General features: G+C 37.4%; 1 protein-coding gene across 1 annotated transcript in view; it reads left to right on the top strand.

The window, feature by feature from the left end:
• Window positions 1-19,938, top strand: part of LOC126267656 (methyltransferase-like protein 17, mitochondrial) — a 113,421-nt gene extending 93,483 nt beyond the window's left edge. Inside the window, exons 9-10 of the mRNA XM_049972959.1 lie at window positions 15,653-15,791; window positions 19,514-19,938. Of these exons, the coding sequence (XP_049828916.1) occupies window positions 15,653-15,791; window positions 19,514-19,613 (239 nt within the window). The 3' untranslated portion in view covers window positions 19,614-19,938. The remainder of the gene's footprint in view (window positions 1-15,652; window positions 15,792-19,513) is intronic.
• Window positions 19,939-20,360: the final 422 nt, after the last annotated feature.

Below are 20,360 nucleotides of genomic sequence, written 5' to 3'. Positions count from 1 at the left end.
AGCAAGCAGTTCAGTGGTGGAAAAGTTCTGTCCAGCCAGTGGTGATATCAAACTAACCCACTTAGAAACATATAAGCCATAGAGGCAATTTGAAAACAAACAATGACACATAATCCACTCAAGGAAATTGTGTACATGTGACAAAACATGATAGATTCGGCCATATTATGCAAACAGAAATACAGCTTGGCCAGGCTTCAATACTCTTGAGTTTCCTCATGACACTTTCCTTTAGGAAGTGATTATGAAAGATAATTGTCCTATTGAATATTAGTGAAAAAGATACAGTACATATATCCAATACTTGAGCACAATTCTTAGCTAGACAGGATTCTAACATGACAAAAACTCCCAACAGAATCATCATTATATACTAATATAAATAATGGTGTGACATAGAAAATACTGATTTGATCTCCCACCTAAGACAAGAAAAAGTCAGCTCTTAGTTCCTATACCATAAATTGTGACAGGAACTCAGCATTTGCTTTGTAACAGTTTTACTGCACACTGAGTTTGTTGGATCCTCTACAGAAAATGGTACATCACTGCCTTTATATTTGGTTAAGTGATCAAAATAAATTACACTCTTCTGATCTGGAGCTGAAATTCAAAACTTGCGGGTAACATGAAATGTAATATTCAGGGTGTTCCATCACAGGGCCACGTAAGTTTCTTAGTTCTGCCCAGTTTCACAATGGTTTGTCATAATATCACATAATCTCCTATCAAACCTTTACCATAAGATGGAAAATAACGTTTGTGTCATGATCTGTTATAATGGCCTCTGGACTCCCAAATGCAAGAGCTTTCACAACTGACTCAGCAGTCATGTTTTCAGTCGGTTTCATAATAAGATAGTGAGAGAATGGTCGATGACAGATTAAAAGTATGTGTGTTAGTTTGGGCCAGTACAGGGAACTCTTCTGTGATACTGAATGCTACAATTTCAGACAGTCCTGCTGCTTCAAGTAAAGTTTGGTTTTCATCCTTGCTCCCTCCTAGCACGAGGAAGACAAGATTGATTGTAATTTTCTATGAATTTCTTTTGTTGAGGCCACCACTAACGGCCTGCAGTGTGCCCTTGCATAATGCTTTTCTCATTATGACAGTCTGTATGCTGTTGTAACATTTTTGCTGTAAGAACTTGCAAATACTCTTTGGTACTGCTATCCACCCTCAAAGAGGTGTATTCTTATATAAAATGTCATCTTTTGTAATAAAATCAGGTGAGATAGCCAATTTCTTACAACCAGCATTGTATTCTTGTCACTTTTTTAATTCCTCAGTAAGCACGTCATCTACTTGCAGTATCTTAAATTTTCCTACTCAAGGAATCTGCATTCCAGTTTAATTTGTTAGGACTATGTAGTCATTCATGAAACTATGGGAACTTCAGGTTAGAATATCAACAATGTACGGAAAGGTAGATTGTTACTTACTGTAAATATAACTGTAAACTTTCAGACAGGCACAATTAAAAGACTGTTGTGTAAGTGTCTTTTAATTTTGCCTGTCTGCATCTTAACATGTAATCCTTATGGTAAGTAGCAGTGTACATTTTCCTTTATTTTTGATAGTCGTATTCATGGAGTTTTAAGGCTCACTTTAAAAGTCTGCTGGTAGGATCATTTAAACTCAGTAGCCATTGTAAAACTGTGTGATTGGTATTTACCATGAACTGTCATCCATATAGGTAACATAAAAATAATGAGTGCTAAAAACAAGTGCCAGAAGTTCCTTTGCTGTGGTACTGTGGTTTTGCCAGGCTTGATTCAGCTACTTTGATACAGTTGATGGAGTGTGTAACCAGTTGGTTTTTCTTCAATAATTTGCCCTTGACTCAATATGCAGCCTCCAGTAAAGTCACTAGCATCACTAGACAAGATAAAAGGCTGTGTAAAGTCTGCATAAGCCAAGACTGTTGAACTTGTAAGAATTCTTTCAATTTTAACATTGCACTCCCGCAGACAAGAGGAGACCTCTTCTTCAGTAATTTTATGAAAGGTTTTGTGAAGGTTGCATAGTTCTCCAGAAAATGTTGCTAGTAATTTGTTAACTAAAGAAAATATTGCAATTTTTTAATGTTCCTCAGTGCTGAAAAATTGTCCATTGCATCTATTAACCAGGACCTGGTCTTACACCATCTGCCGAAATTATGTGGCATAGATAGTGCACTATTGATTATGTGAAACTGCACTTATGTAATTTAAAATTTGGATTAGCATCACTAACATGAATTATCATATTTCTCAGTTGCACTACACACTCTCTCATCCTGCTTGACAATTATATCATCTAAGAACACTGAATAAGCCACACGGGATTAGCCGAGCGGTCTAAGGCGCTGCAGTCATGGACTGTGCGGCTGGTCCCGGCGGAGGTTCGAGTCCTTCCTCGGGCATGGGTGTGTGTTTGTCCTTTGGATAATTTAGGTTAAGTAGTGTGTAAGCTTAGGGACTGATGACCTTAGCAGTTAAGTCCTATAAGATTTCACACACATTTGAACATTTTACACTGAATACATCGTTATCTTTGAACCCCGTAAATCAGCAAAACATTGTAATGTAGCAAGCTGCAGGGCATCCTTATGTATTTATAATGCCCAGAGGGCACAAGAAAAGCTATGTTGTGCTGATCTTCCATAGCTACAGTCGTGTGATGGTAACTGGATTGCATACTGGAGGTGGTAAAGAATTTGCATTTGCTAAGGCTACCGAAAGTGTCATTGATACTTGCAAGGGGGAGGTATAAAGTTTTATGACATTCATGACCACTATCATTCTATGCAAATGTGATAAGCCTTTTATCCCTTAATGGTTTTCTTGGGCACAATCACTATAGGTGAAGACCAGGGACTGAAAGAGTGGCATTACTCCAGCTATCAGTAAATCTGAAATATTTTTCTCTGCTGCGGGCTGCAAGTAGTAAGATATGTGATAAGACTTCTGGGCTATAAGCGTAACATCACCTGTAAGAATCATATGGTGTGCTGAGGAATTGCCCGAAGGGTAGACTGTCTGCTATTGATTTTATCTTGTAAAGTTATGTTTGCCCCCTGAGCAACCCTCACTTCTTTTACTGGATTTTCATTCTGCAGAGGGAAGCAAGGGACAGTGCCAGTAACTGCCATTGTTTGTATTTCCCATATACTCATTCCTATATGCATTCCTTCAAGCACCTCTTTGGTTAGCCGAGTGAATCACTCACGAGCCTTGTGGTCTGGGGATTTGCAATGGGTTCAGGACACGAGGTTTTACTCTGATGCAAAAGTGGATGAATTGCCGGGCCTCCTCGTGTAAGTCTCCCGTAGTGTGCTTGGCAAAGCACACCTCACCTGAGCACCTACATACAGCTCAACCCCACAAATGAATATGTCTAGTTATGAGTTTTTACTTCAATGAGTGGTACCTTATTCCTTTCATTACTTTCCCACAATGCATATGTATGACACCACACAGCTCTTAATTGATCAGTGAATCCTTCTAAATCCTCTTCAAAACTTTAGCATACTTTGGAAATTTTGTCCCTGTGGTAGCTAACATTATGCTTATCTCCATATCTGTCCACTAGTCCACATCAAATACCTTGGTATTTATCAGCCCGTCCATGGACTTCACATAAGTGGGAACCTGTACTTGCAACTAAAGGTTGGTGACTCCTGCCAACACTATTTCACTCCGTGCAGACATTTTCCTTACTTCTGTTAAACTTTGTATGGAACTGTAGAGACTTTTGCCTGATTTACCCACAAAGTTGGGAAAAAACAAACACAGTGCAGCATCAGTTGCAGACTGGGACGAACTGCCTGTGGGAACTTAAAAAACAATCAGCTTTTGTGGCTAGATTTCAATTACTTGCTGATGACCAATGATTTATTGAGATGTGTAACTCAGTTTTATTGGAATTCCTCAATCTAAAATAACATCTGGGTCCAGTTTTACTTATGTCAGACAATACTAGGGGTGACTGAAAATTGTCAGCCCACCCAGTAAAAGTTGTCAATAGACCAAATGTTTATGGGCTTTTCCAACATAGTTAGGGCCATACCACTTTTGCCACTAGTGGTGCAGGACCATTATATCTTCATTGTTGAATGTTTTTTCCTGCATGGCAAAAAAAGGCCTCCACTGCAATCATGACGTTATCATCTGACCGAAAATGGGTTCCAGCTAGATATTTCTTGAACTTAAGGAAGAGATGAAAGTCAGAGGGGGCCAAATTGGGTGAATATAGTGGGTGTTAAAGCAGTTTGTAGCTGCAAAACTCAGCGACAGACATTGCAATGACAGATGTGTACATGGGCACATTGTCTGATGAAAGAGCAGTTGTTTTGTCAACACAACAAGTCCTTTCATTTTGATTACCAGTGTTTCCACTGTTTGATTTGAATTGAAAGTGATGAACCCATGCTTTATACATTGTCATGAAACTTTTGAGAAATGTCACAGGGTCCGCATCAAAATGAGTCGAGCTTTCAGCTTACAGAGTGTGTCTGGCGTTTGTCTTCTGGTTATCAACATTCTTGTAACCCATCAACGCAAGACCTTGTGCATGTCAAGTACAACTCTTATGATTTGTTCAGAGCATTCCTGAGATTTGCCCATCTGTCAACAATGTAAGGTTCTGTCACATGTCAGTCTGCCATAATGTCCTCAATTGGAAAGGTGTTTTCCACTTTACTGCCCATTACAGGTCTTCCACTGTGAAGTGCAACTTGGACAGAGGTATTGACCTGCTTGAATTCCGCCACTCACTTCTTCACAGTGGAATAGGAAGAGGAATCCTCCCCTAATGTTTCCCTCATGTCACTCATGCCCTTCTTCAGTAGATATTGGAAGACCACACACTTGCTGTCTTTAGCCACTTCCCCGTGTGTACACCTTGGACACTTTAAACTCCAGTATCTGGAAAAAAAGATATTAATGAAGAATTGGTATGTAATCTAGCAGAGAAATGTACTATTAGTTGCTAAACTGACATTCAACCAGGGCAAGTGTTTCGTGGGTGATCCAAGAATATGTCAGTCTCTCCTCATATAGGTCAAGTTAACCAGGAAGTAACATAGCCAAAACAGTCAAAATGTAGGTTCCAACAGTTACAAAGTTACATTATGCTCTGTTTAAATTGATATTAATTGAATTTAAAATTAAGATTTTGAAACTTTACAAAACTGATCATGGAATTTAGCTTTATAAGTCATTACAATATTTCTGAAACAGTATGTCAAAATATTACAGTTATCATATCAAAATTATATAAAATATACACCCATAACACTGTCTTAATTATTTATGTTAATTAATTTACAAATGCAGTGGAAGTTTTGTTTCCAGTGTAAATCCTTGTCTCTTTACAATTGCCTGTGTCATAACTGCTATACTCTTCTATGTATAAATTCCACAAATGATAAATTGGGCTTTTATTTACATATGGCCATATTTTTAGTCTATTGTGCAATATCTCTATAAATTAATTAGAGTTCATCTTAACTGATTACAATTCATCTTAACTCTACTTTTGCTCATCCACACTGTAATCTAATAACATTACAGTTATTAAAGTTCTTGCGTCTATGTAACTTTGCATAAATATTGTGTGGTAATATCAGGTTCTTTAGTATGTTTTGAATTGTACATTTTGTTAAATGTTGTCCTGTTCTGTTATGTTACATAACTCCCTCCTCCCTCAAGTATTGGCGAGTGAGACTGTCATGGCACACATGCACCAGAATAGGAAGTTTGTTATACAAAATGAAAATGATTGTGGTGTCTATCTGCTTGTGAAATAAACTATTGACAAATTCTACTCTGTTACTTACATTAAATGGATATTTTATAGAACAAATTTTTTAATGTATGTACATATCACTACATAGACTATTAACTTATATTGCTTGTTATAAATTCCTTCTCAATGATGTACCTCTACTCCATGAACTCACAAGCACTGCTGAAACTTGTATTGGAAGCATCATCTTTCATTGTCTTATCTCTGCTTAATTTCATTCAGATGCTTTGTCTTTGTCAGAAATAACAAACAGTCTTCATTTCTAACATTTCAGTCAGAGCACAACTACAGGAAATATCCACAGTTCTAAACATTCAATGCACAGTTAAGCTTTACAGTTTCTAATGTTACTCAATTAAAAGTGTCGCAGGTAATTATATTATCAAATAGTATAAGTATGTATTTAATCATTCATATCTCAGATTCTAGCAAATCTCAATCATACATACTGGTTCTTAGTAACTAGAATGCTTTTTCTAGCTTTAGGGATGCATTTAGTGTACGTGAAGCCAAAGTTTATAAGATAAAATAGTAATTAAATGTATTACTAATTAGCATTCATTCAGTTGTTTTGTGAACTCATCAAGTAGCATCCACAGTGTAATAGCAGCAGTGTCAAATGCAATATAAATTCATTTTGTTTTTGCAATTATAAGTATACACCATTACAGTACAACCTCATCTCTTGTCTTTCAATTGACATAATGTACACGAGAGTTCACTATTTGTATAGAAAATGGCGAAATTCTGCTTATTGTGTTAGCAACAATAATTGGCAAATAATGTAAACAGCTTCCACCATACTGTAATACTCCATTAAAGTGAATTTACACAAGTATCCATCATCTAAGCAAATCATATCAAAATGTAAATGACATGGCAACACCTTCCACACACAAGCCATCATTAAGAAAATTATGTAATTTGAATTACAATAATTATTTTACTATCTAAAATAGATGTGAGTTGTAATTATTGCTGATGAAATGCAAAGGGATTGACTGGTAAGAAATATTCTTGAAACAGCTAGTTAATGCAAATGAACACCAATGTGATTTTGCAATAATTGTAGCTTCCTTAGCTTATACAAGAAGAGTTATGTAGTGTAATGCTCATTTGGGCTAATATATAAACAAAAATAATCAATTTATGAAAATATAATGTAAATGGGTAGATAAAAAATCCAGTCACCACGCCCAGAGACAGGAGAACACCCTTTAAAAGGTATTATGTATGCAAGCTTTTGGAGCCAGTGGCTCTGTCTTCTGGAAGAAGGCTTGAAGGAGAAGGAAGAGGGGTGAAGGAAAAGGACTGGTCAAGTCTAGGAAAAGGGGTAGAGTTCAGAATAGTCACTCAGAACCCTGGGTCAGGGGTGACTTACTGGGCAAGATGAGAAGGAAATACTGATTGTTGGGGGCTGCAGTGAGTGAGATTTGAAAACCAAAGAGCTTAAATGTGGAAGATAGGGTTATATGCAAGACAGAGATTATTACTAAAATGTCATGCATGAGTTAATATGAGCAAAATGTCATGCATGAGTTAATATGAGCAAAAAGTTAAGTGCATTGTGTGTGTTAGAGGTGAGAGAGGGATGGTGAAAAATAAACAGATCAGAAAATGAAAGATGTAGAAAACAAAAACGGAATGAAGAAAGAAAATGTTACTGTGAAGACTGAGACAGACCAAAGAAATTAACACACATAAAGGCCAGTTGGGTGGCGAAAACCAAGGACATGTTTAGGCCAATGAGTATTTGATAACATTGTATTAGTTTCATCATCCAAAGCTAGCACAAGTTGTCACTCCTTGATAACTGTTTCCTCCCACCACTTTTTGTGAAATTACACACTTACGATACAAACCATCTTGTGTGTAGTCAAGCATATGTACATGTAAATTAGTACAGCAATTTGATTCCATTGAGTATAGACTTATGCTAATATTGCTTTCACATAAGTATAGGTCATTACTAATACCGGTATATCTGATTGTGATATATATATAGCTTTGTAAGTGTAGTAGAACTGTTGTACACAAGTTGAAAGGTAAAATACTACTTGTTGAATTTTGGTGCAAATATGGGTAAATTCTACAATTTCAAAGTACTTCAGAATGTTTACGAAATTCAAGTGTATGCATGTGTCCCATATATGGCAAAAAATGACAGCATGATAAAGTGGCAAAACCTGTTCTTTACTGAATTACCTTCTCAGACAAATTTGAAAAATATGCTCAAAGCTCATTTACATTACTTACAAATATGAACCAAAAATTCTAAGTATCTCTCATAGCAGCTTTCAAATTCCCACGACAGAATGTGTTTCTAGACATAAACTCAGAGGAAAAACTTTAAAAAGCAAACATCTCAAGTAAAGAAATTTATTTTGATAATTGGTTTTGGTCAGACTAAGTTACCATCTCTGGATCTTATGCTTGACAAATTCACATTATCTCCTCAATATGTGCTGTCCCTCATGTTGCACCATGGATGTGCATGTGAAGATAAAATGAAAAGCATTAGATTTTTTCAAGTCAGATTTAAAATAAACAATATCTGCAAACATAATGCATTCAATACACTATCCTTATGCTTGTACATATTGTTTATTTTAAATATGACGTGCCCATATGTGCCATCACAAAAGCTATGTCTTGGAATTCTTATGGCATGAGCCACACGCAGTCGAGCAAATGGGAAAAGCTGACAGATCCCGTGTCGCTCACAACCCACTTTGTTTACATCACAGAAAACATTTTTACATGACCAAGTAGCAGATTACAAAATGTGCCAGAAAAGGGAGTAAATAATTTCATGACTGTTTGCAACATGCTTAGCACTGAAAAGATAATAATTGTCTCAGTGTGTATGGTGAGTCAGAAATCTCCTGCTTATGTCTCTGTAAACAGTGTTCCGACTCTTGTTGTTTTCTGCATGTATGTAGAGATAGCTGAGTACACTGCATCACTTGGCTCTGTATTTATTTCAATCTTCTATTAGTCCATTTTCTCCTTCCCCTGTCTGTCCATCTCATCCTTCCCCCACTCTTTGTCTGTTTTGCCCAGCACCTCACTGTGTCCAGCTCTTCCAACTGCCACTCTCTGTTGATCTCCTCCTGCCCATCATTCTGACCATCTCCTCCTGCCCCTCTCTGTCCCTCTCCTCCTCTGCCCCTCACTATCCATCTCCTCCTCACCCCTTCTCTCTCTGTTTTATCGCCCCCACACCAATAGGAGGCTGGTGGCTCTTACTCCCACAATATTTCTTTCTGGCTTGTAAGTAATATCTCTCCCAAATTGATTGGAGTCATTTCAGAGGTTTAGGATGAGCTTTCTATCCATGGTTTTACTGGTATGCACACATGTGCAGTCTATTTCACTTAATTTAACAGCACTGTAGGAAAAGACAGAGTGCTATTTACTGTAAAGAAGACACATTAAGTTGCAGACAAGGCACAATTAAAAGACACTTACATAGAGCTTTCAGCCACAACCTTCTCAGTAGAGAGAGTCATGCACACACCAAGAAGATAGTAAACACACGCGCGCGCGCGCGCGCGCGCGCGCTCACACACACACACACACACACACACACACACACAGGAAGGATAGATTGCTACTCGTCGCATACAGGAGCCACTGCACTGCAGACAGGTACAATGAAAAACACTGCTAGAAATATTCATCTTTCAGAGTAAGTCCTTCAGCAGAAGGAGAAAACACACATGTTCACACAAGTGCAGTGCACACATACAAGGCCACTGTCATCTTCAAGTGCTAAAGCCTAACTGCAACTGTTTCTGAGGTGAGCAGTGGGATGCGTTGTGGGTATGGAAGAGGTACGGGGAAGAGAGAAGGGTGAGACAGCTGGGTAAGGATGGGAGAAGCCACTAGGACTCAAATGGGAGTGTGCAAGGATGTGGTCAATACAGGATAGGGCTGCTATGTGCAGCATTGAGAGACTGTATTGGAAGCAGGGTGGAAGAATGAGGGGGTGGGGGTGAGAAGAGAGGAGGGGAAAGAACTATATATGTGAACTGGGGACTGAGGGACTATGTTTTTCTGGAATAGGAACAGTGAAGGATATTGGCAGGAGGAGAACAGGGGCTAGTGTGAGTTGAGGCCCGGGAGTTACAGGATCAAAGGATATGTTGAAGGGTAAGTGGGGGGAATCCAGGTGCTACTGGGAAGCAGTCATTGAAGTGAAGCACATTGTGTCAGGTAGTGTGCTCAGCAACTTGAATGGCCCAGCTGTCTCTTGGACACGCCTTGTCAGTGACAGTGGGAGTTCCTAAGAGGCATCAGGCACATTTTCTCTGGCGATTCAGCACATATTTTCAATTTCAGTTTTGAAATGCATAGTTGGAGTCATCCCAGGCATATACAGCTTGTCTGTCGTTCATGCAACTTACAGTGTTGATGAAAACATTGGTATCTTTCTTGTCACGAACAAAATTACCTTTGAAGTGCAATTTATGTGCCCATTTGATAGAGTGGTCCCAAATGAATCTATTGTAATATTTCTTTTGCTAATGCCAGTTTTGTATGACGCCCTGTGTCGACAGACTGCATCAGTTGGTTCCAGTTACACACAATGATTTTTGAAGTGTCATTCGATTTAGCAGTCCAAAATTAGCCTAATATAATATTTGTTTTATTGATAAAACTTGAAGAATTACCAGCAGTGACAGCACAACCCTGGCCCTTCCTGACTTCTACCACCATGCAGCAATGCTGGTCAGTCATTGCTGGAGTACTGGTAATTCTTCATGTTTTATCAATAAAACAAATAATATTTAGGCTAATTTTGGACCTCTCCATCAAATGACACTTCAAAAATCATTTTCTGTGTAAGTGGAACAAACTGATGCATTCTATTGAAGAGCATCAAATGAAAACTGTGATTTATTTGGGCTGACTCTAGTTACACATTTCAAAAATAAAACTGAAAATATCTGCCTAAATACCACAGAAAATATGTCTGATGACTCTGCTCATCTTGGATGTAGTCACAGATGGACCTTAATGCCAGGAGGGGACAGTGGCCCTGTGTGTGTGGGTTGTAATTATATGTGAGTTTTCTCATTTTGGTCATGGGCTTAGTCCAAAAGCTGAATATTTCTAGCATTGTTTTTCATTGTGCTGACTGCAGCTCAACACATCCTCTACGTAATTAGTAGCAATCTGTCATTTCCATATTCCATATTGTTGTGTGTGTGTCAGGGGGGGGGGGGGGGTTACTTTCTTCTTGATCCTGTGGTTTAAGTAAAGATTCCATGTGGTACATAATGTGTCACTGTTATATCACATGGGTTTTGTTGAAGCATGCCCAGGGTTCTTGGTATTGAGGATTGGTGGCACTGACAAGTCTCCAGCTCAGGAAGCACAGGGATATCAGTTGTTAGAAAACATGCAGGAGCTGAACACATATAGCTGGATACTGCAATGTAAGAGGCTTTTACCAGCAGTGATTACAGAATGACTAGTCATGATTAAGATGATGATGAAATAGAGAAAACAGTTGATTTGTATTTGACCTTCAGTTGTTCAACATTCCTTGAGCATGGCAGGATTCGTCAGTCTTCAAATAAGACATTAGATTCCAAATCCAAAGCATTGGTTTGTCAACTCTATAGATACACCACTGTGATCATGAAGTATTAGTAAATGTGGGTAAACTCTGCATGGAGATGGAACTTTGGTTTCATCACCATTTTGCTTGATCTGATGTTTTTACTAATGTCAGCCATACATTGATGAAAATATATTCAGCTGATTAAGGTCACTAGAAAAACACCATATTTGAAAGCAAAAACAATTAAACTCTCTCAAATGGCTAGAAATACCTACACCATTCCTTTCTGTGGTCAACACAACATTTCAGGAAAAAGAAGAATATTGTCATTGGAAGGGGGTGAAAAAAGTTGCACCAACTCAGATCTCAAGGATGTAAATAGACTAAACTTTGTGTGTTACATGCTGGGGGGTGGACAGCTGTTGATGCTGAATAGTTGTTAGGTGGTAACCGCTGTGGAAATTACTGCACTTTGATTACATTGGGGTGCTTCTGGTATCTGGGGCCTTGCTAGCTGCTCAAGGGACATCAGTGGGTCCTACAATATCAAACAAAAACACCTCCAGTGGATCAGTATTGGCACTCAGTCCATGAAACACTCATTAGAGGATAGTTCTCCAACAACAAAAGGTCTAAAAGAAACCATGTACAATAAAAGAGCATTGAGTGTATCAAAGAATGCTTTTCTTGTAGTGAAAAAGTAGTAGCTTCTTTGAAAAGGTTTCACCATTCTATATCCATAGAGCTCTGAATGTATTGCTGGAAAATTAAAATATGTGGATGATTTAGGTGTGGTAAATTGTTTATGTGAACATCTGTTTCTCAGGAAGTGAAGGAAATATATAGATAGCGAAAATGCATATTGCCAAAACACATCAAGGTTCAAAAGATGACCCTTCATGCCCAACACAGTGAGCTGTTTTAAGTGCCAGTATTATAAACATCCACCACATTGTGATGAGGAAAATCAATCTGTAGTAAATGTAGTGAAGCTACAGATGAACCTGAGGCTGTTTTCGTAGCCTTTTTTCTGTGCCAATTGGCCTATGAATCATGAAGTTCCAAGTTAAAAATCTATGGCTTTTGTGGAAGAGAGAAAATGTCAGGAAATAAAGATCATGAAGTTGATTCCTTATGTTGAAGCAACAAAAACATATGAAAGTATAGGCCCCTAGTATGTGCAACATCATTTAGTCTATGACAAAAACAGTAGCGAATACAAAAACCTCTCAGCACACTTAACAATGGAATCAGGAACAGGAACTTGAGGTTGTAAATGTTCCATCAAAGAGTTTCTCCCTGTAAAGTCAGGGGCTTCGCAAGGGGCAAAAGAAAACATAAATATATCATCTCATCACAGTAAATGAATAAAGGAAAGGTAAGTAGTGAACCTCGTAGTGGTGAGTTTATACCTCCATATTTGTTAGTAAAAGATTTATGTGACAATATCAGATCTTAAAATATAGCAAAACCATTTGGAATACCTGTGTGTTAGAGTCACCAAAGGAATTTTTTAAAAGCTGTGACAATTCTCTGATAAGAAATAGTGTTCTCCACAAACAAAATGACTTTCTGTATCTTCCTCCAAATTATGTTCTAGATGAAGACTCACTCTTTGTGTAATCTTATAATACATCTGCACAGCCTGTTCCTCATTTCCAGGAATGAGACTACACTGCACATAACACCCTCATGGACTCCGCAACCACCCACCCTAAAGTGATCTGTGAAAAGCATCTTGCTGTGAACAGTAACATGTTTTTTAACAAGAGGTAGAACAAGCACTTCTATAAGGATGAGACTGTTCTCTGCTGCTGGATTTGAATTATGTTTTATCCCTCGTATGCAGTGATCACTATGATTTATCCCTTGTATGCACTGATCAATCAGGAATGGTTGATGATCTGCATTACACATACTGTCATGATCTGGGTAAATGTGACAGAGTGGTGCCATCAAGACGTGTATTCAATGAGGCAGATTGAATGCTGTACAGCCAATTTTCTATGTTTCAACACCGTTATCAAAAATAAATTTTATTTGCTGCACTGTGCTCCCCTTTATGTGCTAAAGACAACTTTAGTGTGAATTTTTGCTTCTGATGTTGTAATTATGTTCACGATTGTTCCTTCTGAACTGCAGTGGATTATTGATACCAAACTTAGAGGGAATGTATGTACTGTGAAGCAGTAGTCGGAATGACCTAGTCCTTAAACAGGTGTCTATGAGACGATTGTGGGTGTGCATCACACCTTATTCTTACAACACATTTTTTAGCAATGAAGGCTTTCTTTCTTAAAGATGAGTTATCCAAGAACATCATTCCATAGGACAGTATTGAATGAAAATATGCAGAATATGTCAGCTTACTGATTTGTCTCTCCCAAGATTTGCAGTGATATTAAGTGCAAATGTGGCTGAACAAAGTTGTTTTAGGATTTCCAAAATGTGCTTTTCCACAAAATGTGCTTTTCCAGTGTAAATTCTCATTTATCTAGACACCATCATGTATTACACTTATCACTAGTGTGGTACCCCTAGATGTGCAGAGCTGAATATGTTGTGTCTCTTTAAAATTGAGGATGAGACCATCTACAGAAAACCAGTCAATGGTTCTTCTAAGAACATTGTTTACTATTTTTTCTGTGTGTGTGTGTGTGTGTGTGTGTGTGTGTGTGTGTGTGTGTGTGTGTGTGTGTGTGTGTGTGAGAGAGAGAGAGAGAGAGAGAGAGAGAGAGAGAGAGCTGTTTACAGTATTAGTGTCATCTGATAAAGGAACAAATTTTGCTTCTTGTAAGCTAGATGGAAGACCATTTATGTTTGTGAGGAACAATAGTGCATGTAGGATTGAGCTTTGGGGAACTGCATATGTGATTTCTTCCCAGTCAGAATAATGTCCTCGGACTACATCGGTTGAATTACCAAGTACAAATTTGTACATTCTTTTGGTTGGATATGACATTATCCATTGGTTGCCTCTACCATCAGTCCCATAACACTTCAATTTATGTAGGAGAATATTGTGATTCACAAGTCAAAAGCCTTATATAGGTCACAGAAAATACAATCTGGGACTATTTTATTATTTAATGCTTATCAAATTTGGTGAATGAACATGTAAATGGTATTCTCAGTAGAAAAACTGTGATTCGCTGAGGAGATGGTGTACTTATTCTCGAAAATTTTAGAAAATAATGCCAGAATTAAACAGGTTTGTAATTATCAACATCTCTCTTTTCATCTTTCTTATGGGGAAACTGACAATGACATATTTCAACCTCTCTGAAAAAATGCCTTGAGTTATTGATACATTACATATTTCAGGGGCTTATTATATGGAAATCACCATCAAAACTGGATGAGTTTTTATTTTTCAGGGAATATATAGTTTTCTTAATTTCAGAAGGATAAGCTAGTAGTACAAATGTATCAATGATTGAACTCTATGAGAGCTGCTTTTTTGACATGCTTCTGTGATTTTCCTCATGAACTGTTTGTCAGTATCTTTCAAACTATATTTAAGAAATGATTGTTAAATATGTTTGCTACCTGTGATATACCATTTATAGCTCTTCCATTCTGTTAAATAATCATGTTATCCTGTTCTCTCTCTCATTTCACTATGTTCCATATAGCCTTAAGTCTGTTTTCAGAATTACTAAACACCTCTCATGATGAGTGTCCTCAACCATGTCATCACAGTTATTTTCATTCCCCCCCTCCTCCTCTGGTACTAAATTTAGGTTATTCTCTTTTGCTCATTGTTGTAGTCTATTTTTATCATATCTTTCTTTCACATTCATGGAGTCTATCCTTTTTCTTTAACCACCCCAATTCATATAGCTTGTATTATTACGTCAGTTTTTTTTTTTGCTGATCTCAATATGTGAACAGTTCTCCTTACTACTAAATCCAACACCCTTCCTCCTCCTACATTCCACCCATTTTCAAATTTCACTTTCATTCATAGTAATGTCTCATTAGTATACTGTCACTGTTGCACTGATTGTTGAAGTAAAAAGGGAGATGTGTGAAAAGACAAAATATCTTTATGCATTCTAAATTTCCTGTAACAAGGGTTGTGTTAACAATGGGTTGCACTTCAGATTTACATTCTGCTTGCAGTCAACTTCATGTTTAATATATTATTGAATGACCTCTTTCTTTTATGCAAAGCCAATTTATTTACTTGACTTTTATTTCTTGCATTTAGGGAAGACTAACTAGGTGTATAGTTCATAGCAGTCACCTTATCTAATGTGAGTGTTATGGATTTTGTACTATTTGCAGGCAGCAGGCATAGTGATGATGCACAGTGGCCCAGAATTGTAAGACCAACACTAGTAAGGTCAAGACACACGATCTGTAGAATGTGCACAGCATCAGGAAAACTGACAGAAGTTATTTTTACAGCCTCTAAACATGGAAAGTAAGCAAATGTTTTGTCTATTTTCTGGGCAATAAGTTGTGTCAGTGAATGCCAGTTTAGTGATTTGGTCTGGATACTGTGTTTCAATATATAATAGGATATCATGACATAATGGCTTGCATTATCTTTATTGCAACAATATGCTGATGTGTTTTATTACTGTAATGTCTTTTTATAACTTATGTATGTGTCATTATCCTTCACTAATCTTGATTGTTTCAAGGATTGAAATACAATTTTTCTTAACTGGATCTGTTAATTATGAATGAGTAGACATTCAAAACTGAGAGTCAGATATTTGAAATATAGGACTACATTATATCATGGGGATCTTAATTTGCCATATGAACTACATAATTTTTAATTGATTTATCTAACTCTGCGTTACTGCAGCAAGCAGCACATTCAGTGTTCTCTTGGAAATGGATGGGTGCAATTCTATAAAATATTATGTGCTAATTTCATGACAGGGTGATTTATAGTTAGTGGACACAACACAGCTTAAACCAGAAACATGAAACTCGGTGTTTGGCAGGTTTAATACAGGCTTATTTAGAACTGATACATAAAAGCATTAGTAGTAACAAATACGAATTCACCAGTGTCATCCAGAGGTGAGGTGACAGTCATGAAGAGAACAAAGAATATAATCAGAACATCAGTATCCACTTAGTTCATTGGAAATGACAAACTGCCACAGTTACATTTGAAGTAGGTAGTAGAGTAACTCCAGTGTGATGCTCATAAACTATAGTGGGGCCTAAATGTTTTGCCAGTGTGTGATATTGTTATGATAGAATTATATACTTCTTTACAAAGTGGCCAAAGCCCAAATATTTATATAATATTTATATAATATATTTATATAAATACAGCATGTCTTTAACCTTTGTAATTCAGAATCTTGTAACAATGGGGAATAGTGTATGACCATGCTCTCTGAGTAAAGTTGGTGTACTATACATAAGGAAAACTGCAGAAGCAACCATAAATATTAAAATTTATTAATTAAAGTACAGTAAACTAGACAAAATTTAAAAGAAATACACATGAAGCATCAAGTCAGGCTATAATTTAAATGGAGAGAATGGTCAATACTATGCCACCTGTTATTTATTCATTACATTAATGCATATAAAAAGATCACTGAGGATGTTCACTCTGCATTGAATGTCTGTGGCTTTGAATCCAGCATAATGTATTAGTTTCATTATAAAAAAGTGAAAGTTTCATATGTTATAGGAAATGAAAAGACTGTAATTAAATTTATAGTTGGATCACATATTGTAAGTTGTAATGACAAAAATAATCAGTTATTGTCAGTAAAATGTAAATGGATAGATAAAACATCTATTCACCAAGTGGCGCCAGGAGAAAACACTCACACAAAAAGGTTTAACTTTTACAAGCTTTTGGAGCCAATGGCTCCTTCTTCTGGCAAAACAGTGGAAGGGGAAGGAAGATGGGTGAAGGAAAAGGACTGGAGAAGTTTAGGGAAAGGGTCATAGAAACCTAGATCAGTGGAAATTTACCGAATGGGATGATAAGACTGATGGATGGGGAATACACTGAATGAGATTTGAAAACCCGAGAGCTTAAAGATGGAAGGCAGGGTAATATGAACCCAGAGTTTACTACTAAAACATCATGCACGAGTTGATAAGAACGAAAAACTAAGTGCATTGTCATAACAGAGATGGGAGGGGGTGAAAAATAGACAGGTTAGAAATGAAAGATGCAAAAAACTAAAATGGAGCAAAGAAAGGAGTAGTTAGTGTGAAGAAATGCTGAGACAGAAAGAATAAAATTAAGGCCAAGTGGGTGGAGAGAATCTGATAAACTGGTGTCTGGGGAAAGAATCCAGATGGTGTATGTGGTGAAATAGGCACTGATCTCATGACTGTCATGATTTAGAATATATTCTGCAACAGGATACCTCTAAATACCTTCTCCCAATTAAATTTCACATGGTCCTGTTCCAAATCCTATGCCAGTTTCCTTGATGATGATCTCATCCTCACCAAGGGTCAGCTACACACTTCAGTCCACATTAAAGCTTTCTGAAATTTTGACAGTTGCCATCCTTTCCATGTCAAACGCTACCCCATCCAGGATTGGCATTTGAGGTAAACATATTTGTTCAGATGCCGACTCTTTATAGTAATATACCACCATTCTCACCTCAACCGCCACTGCACGTAATTATCCCAACAGCCTTGTTCAAAAGCAGATTTCTTGGGCCATCACAGCCAATCCTGGTACTGCTGATCCCTCCAAAAAACAACTTCAGAGCACACCACTTGTCACCAGTATTAGCCTGGTTTTGAATTTAATAATCAGGTGCTTCGACAAGACCATGACTTCCTAAAATCATGCTCTGAAATGAGATCAAGTCTGTCTGACCGTTTTTGCCAACACACCTAGAATAGCTTTTTGTCACCCTCCCAATCTCCGCAATATCTTTGTCAGACCCTATGATCATGCTGCACCCATCTCCCTACCCTATGGTTCCTACCCTTGTGACTGTCCCCGCTGCAAGGCTTGTCCTATGTACCCTACTGCCACTATTTTTCCAGCCTTGCAACTGGCAAAACATAGTATCAAAGGGGAGCCATCTGTGAAATGACACATCATGTACCAGCTGTTATGTAAACACTGTTTGGCCTTTTACATCGGCATGATTATCATGAGTTATCAGTCAGGATGAAGGGCATAGGCAGAGGGTGTAAACTGGCAACACACAATATCCTGCTGCAGAACATGCTGTACCAACATGACGGCCATGACCTCGGTGCCTGTTTTACCACATGCGTCATCTGGATTCTTCCCCCAGACACCAGTTTCTCAGAACTGCGCAGGTGGGAACCAGTGCCACACTATGTCCTCGGTTCTCACGACCCACCTGGCCCTAATTTACATTGATTCCTTCTATCTCAGCATTTCTTCAGAGTAGCTATTCCTTCCTTTGCTCTATTTTAGTTTTCTGCATCTTTCATTTTTTAACCTGTCTATTTTTTTGGCTCACACCTCTGTTATATTCAATGCTCATAGCTTTCCACTCTTATTAACTCGTGCATAATGTTTTAGTAGTAATCTCTGTGTTCATATTACCTTGTCTTCACCTTTAAGCCCTCAGGTTTTCAGATCCCATTTGATACATTTCCCAACAGTCAGTCTTCTCTTCTCATCCCATCCGGTAAGTCTCCCCTGACGCAGGGTTCTGGGTGACTTTTCGGAACTATGCCCCTTTCCCTAAACCTATCCACTCCTTTTCCTTCACCCCTCTTCCTTCCTCTTCAACTCTTCTGTCAGAGGAAGGAACCACTGGCTCTGAAAGTTTTTAAAAGTTAAACCTTTTTGTGTATGTGTTCTCCTGCGACCAGTCGGTGAGTAGAATTTTTATCTATCCATTTAAATTATATTGCAAATTGCTTCACATAAAGAAAAATAATTATACAGTTAAAGGCCTCTGAAGGTAAACGTGTTGTAAATAATTGTTTATCTGACAGATTTTTAAGTGCTGTAGTATTATTATAAAATGAACTTATTGTACACTACCTCTAAATTAATGATAGACCCTTTTCTATATAATCCCTCTATTAAGTCAATGATCAAAATACAAGCAATCATTCAAAGTGCAGTGGATCTTACTGAATATAGTTGTAACTTTTTTTTATTTTTGTGTCTTGGTTTGTGATGTGAGGAAATCTTTTCTTTTTCAGAATTGCATACAGATGTGCAAGAGCAAGCAAATGGGGTGACTTATTTCCTGTTAATCTCATGGAAAGTGAAATGAATAGGGAAGTGAATGGTGAAAACTAATTACAGTTATTTTAGGAATGAAACCTACTTACCTGTAATGTTTTACACCATAACTAGGTAGTGGTTGTGATTGATTGTAAAGATTGCAATATATTCACCTGTGTATTACTGTCATTCGTTAACATCTCTCATACTTTCCGAACATGTATACCAATTTTGACAGTAATGTGGATAAATAATTGTTTGATACATTTTCTGTGTTCCAAGAATATGAGCTGCTTGACAAGTGTTTCTAAACATTACAAAATAGTAATAAATTTATAGTCAGTGTCATTTGTCATGAACAATCTCAGATACACTCATGGCACTGATCCTTTTTAAATTAGATGTTTCCTATTCTTAATGATATCTTCTATCATGTTTTCCTTGAATAATATTTCAGTAGCAAATCCATAATCTAGCAGCAAGTGTAACTTACCAATATAAATTGAGTCTATGATATTGAAAAGTGCTGTGTAGGACACAAACAATGAAAATATAAAATAACAACTGGAAAGTCCTGGGTAGAACACAGAAGTAAAAATAACAAGTGGAAAGGCCTGGTTGGGATACAAACAATGGAAACAGTAAAACTGGAAAGTCCTGGGTAGAACACAGAAGTAAAAATAACAAGTGGAAAGGCCTGGTTGGGATACAAACAATGGAAACAGTAAAAATAAATGCTAACATGTAGTTGATGCATTGACCATGTTGACACCACCTTCCTACACACTAAATATTCTACTGTGAATGGCCTTGCCACCATTG

This window comes from Schistocerca gregaria, chromosome 1 (genome assembly GCF_023897955.1).
Source record: "Schistocerca gregaria isolate iqSchGreg1 chromosome 1, iqSchGreg1.2, whole genome shotgun sequence".
Taxonomy (NCBI): domain Eukaryota; kingdom Metazoa; phylum Arthropoda; class Insecta; order Orthoptera; family Acrididae; genus Schistocerca; species Schistocerca gregaria.
Note: the sequence above shows the minus strand (reverse complement) of the source record. Positions and strands in the feature narration are given on the sequence as shown.